Source organism: Solanum verrucosum, unplaced genomic scaffold (genome assembly GCF_900185275.1).
Source record: "Solanum verrucosum unplaced genomic scaffold, falcon-dt-bn FXZP01000130.1, whole genome shotgun sequence".
In the NCBI taxonomy this organism is placed as follows: Eukaryota; Viridiplantae; Streptophyta; class Magnoliopsida; order Solanales; family Solanaceae; genus Solanum; species Solanum verrucosum.
This window is the reverse complement of record NW_026020341.1, coordinates 664321-672138: the sequence shown is the minus strand read 5'-3', so window position 1 is coordinate 672138 and position 7818 is coordinate 664321. Positions and strand designations below refer to the sequence as shown.

The 7818-nt window shown below is 32.2% G+C and overlaps 1 protein-coding gene and 1 long non-coding RNA gene across 2 annotated transcripts; both read left to right on the top strand.

Moving 5' to 3' along the window:
- The first annotated feature begins 2497 nt into the window (after positions 1-2497).
- Positions 2498-3208, top strand: LOC125837326 (uncharacterized). The gene is made up of 3 exons (XR_007443519.1): positions 2498-2547; positions 2627-2682; positions 2796-3208. It is a non-coding gene; the product is annotated as an uncharacterized LOC125837326 (long non-coding RNA).
- A 2042-nt stretch (positions 3209-5250) lies between these two features.
- LOC125837322 (uncharacterized) lies at positions 5251-6746 on the top strand. The gene is made up of 3 exons (XM_049516465.1): positions 5251-6067; positions 6144-6362; positions 6442-6746. Exons 1-3 carry the CDS (start codon positions 5420-5422, stop codon positions 6667-6669), a joined length of 1095 nt encoding a protein of 364 aa, XP_049372422.1. The 5' UTR covers positions 5251-5419; the 3' UTR covers positions 6670-6746.
- Positions 6747-7818: the final 1072 nt, after the last annotated feature.

Below are 7818 nucleotides of genomic sequence, written 5' to 3'. Positions count from 1 at the left end.
TAAGTAGGTTTTCCTTTGAACTTTCCATAGTGAACATATGTCGGATATACTCGGTCAATCGGTAGACTTGATATATTTGAACCGTCAAGTTTTGATGTATACCTAGAAAACCATATCTCACACAATCAACCCTTTACCATTTATGGTTCTTACTGTTGTGTTCATTCAGCCATGAACACCTCATAATTTCATGAGTGTATAAATAATAGACTTTTTACAATAATTCTCTTTGAAGATGCTTACACTTCCGACTTTTGTGCGTCCAACTACATATATCTCTAAATACATGGAGTCAAAATTAGTTGTAATTTGTTCTAGATACATGAATGTATCCAAGTGGATTCATATGAATCTAGGATACATAAACGAATCTCCATCGCCTCCCTCCCATCTCGCTCATCACTCTCATATCTCACTTGCGTATATGGTATCCTAGATACACGTGAATCACACAAAATACATGTATCTAGTGTGATACACATGTATTTGGATACATAGACTAACCTCGCTCGCCTCCCTCCTATTCTCGCTCGTGTCTCTTTCTATTTCATTGTATCTAATAGGAAAAATATATATGTAAGTGTATCTAATATAAAATATAATATATAATTATTAAATAGTGAAATAAAATATAATTATTTCAAACTATAAAAAAATCATAAATAAATAGTAAAAGAATTTGTGTAATTAGATAGTTTCTCCTATTATTTATATTTTATATATATTTATATCAGAAGTGTGAATGTTGAGGAGCTTAGGATCAGACGGTCAATCGACAAGTTTGCCCTTCTGCCTTCTCCTTCAACTTCCTCTATTTTCATTTATTGTTTTATCCGTTTTAATTTATTTGTCTTATTTTTCTTTTTTATATATTATGTATTTACAATAATAGTATTAAAAATCAACTTAAAATATTAAAAATTTGGTTAACTCTGAAAATTTCACCCAGACTGCATCATTGAGACTGGGGAGTGACATATATTATTTGAAAATTAAGTTAAGAGTACTATAAATCACAATAACTAACAATTTAAAATAACTGAAAAAACACATTAAAACGTGATTGACTCTCAAAATTTTACACGTGCCACATAAATTGGGACAAAGGGAGAAACATATATGCTATTTAAAAATTACGTTAAGAGTACTATAAATCACAACTTAAAATGTTTAAAACATATTAAAAATATGATCAACTCTCAAAATTTTACACGTGCCACATAAATTGTGATAGGGGAAATAACATATATTATTTAAAAATTATGTTAATTAAGAATACTTTAAGCCACAATAATTAACAATTTAAAATATTTTTAAAAAATATACTTAAAATTTAGCTAAGTTCAAAATTTCACATATGCCTCATAAGTTCAGAAAAAGTGAGTAACATATATTAAAATAATTTTAAAAATATATTAAAAAATTGATTAACTTTCAAAATTTTACTGTGCCACATAAATCACAATAATTGACAACTTAAATATTTAAAAAAACATATTAAAAATGAGACAAGTATCAAAAATACACCTAAACTATTCCTTTTTTTTTAGTTTTATACCTAAACTATTGAGAGTGTGCGTTTAATACCTAAACTATTATTACTTATTAGTTTGAGAAACACACCTTAGTGGTGTATGTTATACACTCTCTCTTTTATTTGCAAAAACCTTGCCACATGACAGTCCATATGGATAAAATATTCCGTCTTGACAAAAATTAAATAAACTATTAATCATTTTTGCCATATGACATTCCACATGGATAAAATATTTCACCTTGACAAAAATTAAACAAACTATTAATATTTGTAAATATCTAAAGATTAAAGTATTACTATCCAAAAGAAAGATTTTAAAAAAAAAAAGAATTACTTTTAAAAAATAAAATTTGAAATATTTTTCTCACTCCATCACTCCTCCCCGACCATGCCCCGTTCTTTTATTCTCTAAAATTTCTTTTATAAAATATTTTAAAAAAAAAAAAACCTCACCCCTCCCCCACTCCTTCCTAATATTATCTTTTTTTAAAAATAAAACAAAATAATCTACACCATCGCATCTAACACTCCTTTTTTTTTTCCATAAATATTATTTAAAAATATGTTTAAATTATTACAAAAATAGTTAACAACAAAAAATATTAAAAAATGTAATTGACTCTAGTAATTTTATCAATATCACATAAATTAATCAAATAAAGTAATGAGATAAGTGGTTAAAACACACCTAAACTATACCTTTTTTTTTAGTTTCATACCCGAACTATCGAAAGTCTGAGAAACACACCTAAACTATTACATTTTATTTTGAAAAACACACCTTAAGTAAAATATGATAGTGTGTGTATTACACTCTCTCAATTATTATTTTTTAAATGCCACATAGATTGACACATGGAAACAAAGTCCACCATGTCAAAAGATTAAAGTTTAACTTTCAACATGTAGAAGCATCTTTCTCTGTTCTCAGTTGAGTCTCTTTGGTGTGTGAAAATTTGAGTAAATTTAGGGTTTTCACTATTAATTCACAAATTCATCATGGTTTCAAGGTTAGTTACTCATTTGTCAAAAAATGTTAGGGTTCTTATTTTTGTCTCAAAATAGTAACGATTTTGTATAATTTTTTAGGTTTTGATCCATACCATCTGAAAAGAGTTGAAAGGAGAAGAAATTGACTACATAAGGTACTCTTTCTTTTACTCCTGAACTTAATTTTCGTACTGGTGGCGATTTTTAGCTACTGATTTCATGAACAATAGTTGGCTTATTAAACTTTGCATATTTCAATTGTTCTAAGGTAATGGACACTAAGTACGTAAATTTGAGGTTTCACATCGGTGGTATACTTGTGAGTGAGGTAGGACCTGTTTATATTGGGGGGGAAAAAAGAATATGCCTTCAATGTTGATATAGACCATTTGTCTATTCCAGAAGTGAATGACTATTGCAGGGATTTTGGGGTTACCAATATAGAAAAAATATATATTGGAGCTGCTCAAGTTGGCAATTTGGTAGAATTGGTTAAAGATAGGGATTTATTGGTCTTAGCCAATTTGTTGGTTGTTGGGGGTACTATGGACATTTATATCTGCCATAAAGGGGAAGTTTTTATCAAAACAACACATGTGACCAATGAGTCTTTTGAGACCACATGCAATGAAGTGGATAGACCTAATAAAGAATCTACCAACAAAGCTGGTGAAGGTCTCAATGCACCTTTAGGTAAAGAAATAACACTTATTGATGGTAGAAATCAAATTGTCGGGGTCCAACAATCAAATCTAAAAGAAAATGGCAGCAGAAACACAAATGAAGCTGAAGATGAATTGAAGTTTTCTAGTGAAGATGAAGATTTGGAGGAAGATGAAGTAGAAACTATTGTGCATAGTGATGCTGAAAGTGATGAGAATGTTGACTTTTCTAGTGACGAGGATGGTTATGGGAGTGATATTCATGAAGAGCTAAGCATAGTTAAGAAGGATTTGAAAGCATATTTGAAGAAAAAAAAAGAGCCAAGGAAAAAAAAAATTGCTGAGTGTTTTTTGGGAGAAGTTGGCATAGATCCTGGTTTTGAAGACATTGATAAACCTAAGAAAAATTTAACTGGTAAGCTAGTAGGTGATGAGCCTTTTTATGACAGTTCTGATGCCGATAGTTTTGAAAGTGAAAGTGAGGGGGAAATAGATATTGAAAGATCTGATATTTTAAGGGCAAGAAAGAAGAACAAGAGGGTCTCATATGATCCAACATGGAAAAAAGTTGTGTGGCAACTTAATATGGTATTTGAAAATGTAAAAAAATTTAGAGAAGCTTTGAGCAAGTATGCAATTGAGAGAGGTTGTCAACTGGATAAGATCCACAATGATCAAAGAAGGGTCAGAGTAAAATGCAAAGCTAATGGATGTCCTTGGATACTTTATGCAAGCAAAGATTTCAAATCTTCCGATTTCATTATAAAAACCTACAATCCTAGACATAAGTGTTATAGGACCAATACCAACACAATGTGCAACTCTAAGTTTTTGGCTAAGTACTATAAAAGTAGAATTGTTTCTCAACCTTGCATAAAGGGATGGGAAATACAAGATTTGGTCAGGACAGACATGGGATTGTATGTTGGTAAGTTCGTGTGTTTGAAGGCCAGAAAAATGGTGTTGAAAAAGATAATGGGTGATCATGTTGCTGAGTTTAGTAGAATCTATGACTATAGAGATATGCTTCTTGAATCAAATCCAGGAAGCACTTGTGTGGTGAAAGTGACAAATTGTGATGATGGAAAAAAACTCTTTCATTCCTTTTATATTTGTTTTTCAGCTTTGAAAAAAGGATTCATTGAGGGTTGTAGAAAGTGCATTGGGTTAGATGGTTGTTTTTTGAAGGGAATATCTAAAGGCCAGCTACTTGTTGCTATTGCAAAGGATGGGAATAATCAGATGTTCCCAATAGCATGGGCTGTTGTTGGAACTCAAAGTAGAGAAACTTGGACTTGATTTTTGAGAATCTTGAAATCTGATTTGGACATTAATGATGAAGGAGAAGGATTGACTATCATAAGTGATATGCAAAAGGTACGACTTTTATCCTCTGTTTTCAGCTTTTTTAGCCAATATTAGCTGCTATTTTCAGGTATTTTAGCCAATATTAGCTGCTATTTTCAGCTTTTTAGCTGCTGTTTTCAGCTTTTTTAGCTACTGATTTTACAAGTTTTAGTTAATGTGTTTTAAGTAATTTTAGCTACTAATTTAAGCTCTTTTTTAACCTCTGTTTTCATCTCTTATCATCCAATTTTAACTACTGATTTCATGAGTTTTTTAGCTGATGTGTTATAAGTAGTTTTTAACTATTGATTTCAGCATTTTGTAAGGACCTTTTGATAGTTCATAACAACATTTTATCTTGTCCACAAAATTAGAAACTCTAGTGGTACTTTGTTATTCAACTTGTTTAGCTACTGTTTTTTTTGTGCTACTATTTTCATCCCTTTTAGCTTTAGTTGTTAAGTGATGTTAGTCTTAGTTGTGCGGACTCTTCACTTTTGATGTCACACTTGTATTGAATTAACAAATACAAGTTGTCGGGGTCCAAATGCATATATTTTAGTTATTATTTTGAGTGATTTTAAACACATAAGTTTTTCAGGGATTATATTTAGCTGTTCAGGAGTTGCTTCCAGAATGTGAACAAAGAATGTGTGCAAGACATATACTTGCAAACTGGTCCAAAAACTGGAAAGGTGTTGAGGAAAGAAAGAGGTTTTGGGCTTGTGCTAGATCAACATTTGAAGCTGAACTCAGGAAGAACTTGGATAAATTAGCACAATTAGGCAAAGATATTTCTAATGACTTGGTAAACTTCAATCCTAATAGATGGTCCAAAGCACAGTTTAGGACATCCTCAAAATGTGACAGTGTGGATAACAATATGGCTGAAAGTTTTAATGCTTGGGTGTTGGGTGCTAGGCACAAGACTATCATCAGTATGCTTGAAGAAATAAGGAAAAAGGTAATGAATAGATTCACTAAAGTGATAACATTTGTAAATAGTTGGACTCATGACATTTCTCCAATGGCAATGTTGGTGCTAAATACAAATGTGAAGAAGTCAATAAGGGTGGAAATTAGTTGGAATGGTGATATTGGGTATGAAGTGAAGGATAGTCCATATATACATGTGGTTAACCTAATTCAAGGAACTTGCACTTGTAGAAGTTGGGGATTGAAAGGGATTCCTTGTGCACATGCAATAGCAGCTATACATCACGATGAAGCTAATCTCCTTGACTCGATTTGCAAGTGGTACAAAAAAGAAACCTACCTGAAAGCTTATAAACATTTTTTACAACCAGTAACAAACATGAAGATGTGGCCTGAGACATTGAATCCAAAAGTTGAGCCACCTCCTGTTAGGAAAATGCCAGGAAGGCCTGGTAAAAAAAGAAAGAAGGAACTTGGAGAGGTACCAAGTTCTGGAAAGCTTCCAAAGAGGGGAAAAACCATGAGTTGCTCCGCTTGTAAGTCAAAAGGTCACAATATAAGAACATGTCCAAACAAACCTCCAGCCACTTCAGAGGTACATTTGATTTCTATTAATGTTTATTTATAGTATATTAATACCTTTAACACTTTCAAAATTATTCTTTGCATAGGGTATTGCTACATCACAAGCATCTGCCAGTAGTAAAAGAAGTGGCAAGCAGAAATCTCACCCCACTCAAGCAGTGCAACAATCTCAATCTTCTGAACCATCTCAAGCAATAGTGCAAAGTGACAATGGTAATAGAAAAGGTGCAAATAATGCATTTAAGAGGCCAAGAGTAGTGGGTCATGGAGTATTTGTGAGCAAAGATGGTTTTATTTGTGCCGAGGTAAAAACGAGAGTTAATAAGCTTATATTCTTGATTAAACTTCTTAAAAATAATTTAACGACTCTTTATTACTTTACAGCAAGGAAGATCTATTAGTAGGGTAATCAAGAGTGGAGCACAAGAGAAACTGATAAGTTCAGCTATTGTCACCGGTGACCTTGGGTATGCACCAAGTAAAGGTCTTAAATGGAAGGGGAAAAGTGCTATCACAGGAAGACAACTTCAACATAAAAGTGCTTTGCTTAGACAGAAGAACATCAAGTCACAAACTTCATCACAAGGTGCAACAAGAACTGAAGGTGTTTAGGGATGATGTGGCTGATTTTTCATGTGGCTCGAACTATTTTTAAGTCACGTATTTTGGTTGTGAATAGGACGATGTCGACTTTTAGTTATGAATTTTAATGTTACTAAACACGGTGACTAATTTGCAGCCCAAGTAGTTATTGTAATCTACTAAACACGGTGACTGATTTTTCATGTGGTTCGAACTGTTCTTAAGTCGTGTATTTTGGTTGTGAATATAATGGTATCGAATTTGGGTTGTGAATAGGATGGTATCAAAATTTGGTTGTGTATTTTGATGTTACTAAACACAGTTACTGATTTGCAGCCCAAGTAGTTTAATATAGTTGTAGGTTGCTCTACAAATTGAAGCATGCATTACTTGGTTTTAGTGTTTCTATACTATACAAACTAGAGCCAACCAATTTTCTACTTCGAGCTACTAAAAATGCTTTGGTGACTTCTATCCTTAGCTGCTCATAGTTGTTTAAATAGTCGTAATCAGCAAATGATTGATGAAGTAGTCCGTAAAAAGCGACAATTCAATAGAAAGAAAATATGCTCTATTTGGTGGCATAATGATACCACAAATATAGTCTAACTAGTTATTAAACAAACAAAAAAATAGAATTTGATGTCATGGACAAACACTCACCCCTCAAATTATTAAAGCTACCAAAAGGCGTCGTGGATTCCTTGTATGGCATCATTGATATACAAATATCAGTCCCTTTTGAGCGAGTTTAAGAAACTAGTGTAACATATAATTTAAGGTGTGTTTCTCAAATTTATGAATGATAGTTTAGGTGTGTTTCTTACTCTCCTAATAGTTTAGGTGAGGAAGTCAAACAATTTTATAGTTTAGGTGTGTTTTGATATTTTATTTTTTAAAAAAGAAGAAGCCATGTGGACGAAAATCAAGGCCACACGCACGTAAAAGAGTGTGTACACACATTTGGTCCAGTCAGCACAGAGGTGTGTTTTTCAAACTAAAGTGTAATAGTTTAGGTGTGTTTCTCACACTTTCAATAGTTCAGGTATGAAACTAAAAAAAAAAGGTATATTTTAGGTGTGTTTTAACCACTTATCTCTAAAGTAATATATATTCGCCCCTAACTTTTTTATCTAGCATATAGAGAGGAGATGAAATGGAAAGGGGCGTTTCCGCATG

What these genes read in the sequence shown, in the direction of transcription:
- LOC125837322 (XM_049516465.1), top strand. Translation starts at nt 5,420, where the DNA reads ATGGCTGAAAGTTTTAATGCTTGGGTGTTGGGTGCTAGGCACAAGACT. An exon ending in AACCTCCAGCCACTTCAGAG is followed by an intron (nt 6,068 to 6,143) that starts GTACATTTGATT and finishes TTCTTTGCATAG; the next exon opens with GGTATTGCTACATCACAAGC. An exon ending in ATGGTTTTATTTGTGCCGAG is followed by an intron (nt 6,363 to 6,441) that starts GTAAAAACGAGA and finishes ATTACTTTACAG; the next exon opens with CAAGGAAGATCTATTAGTAG.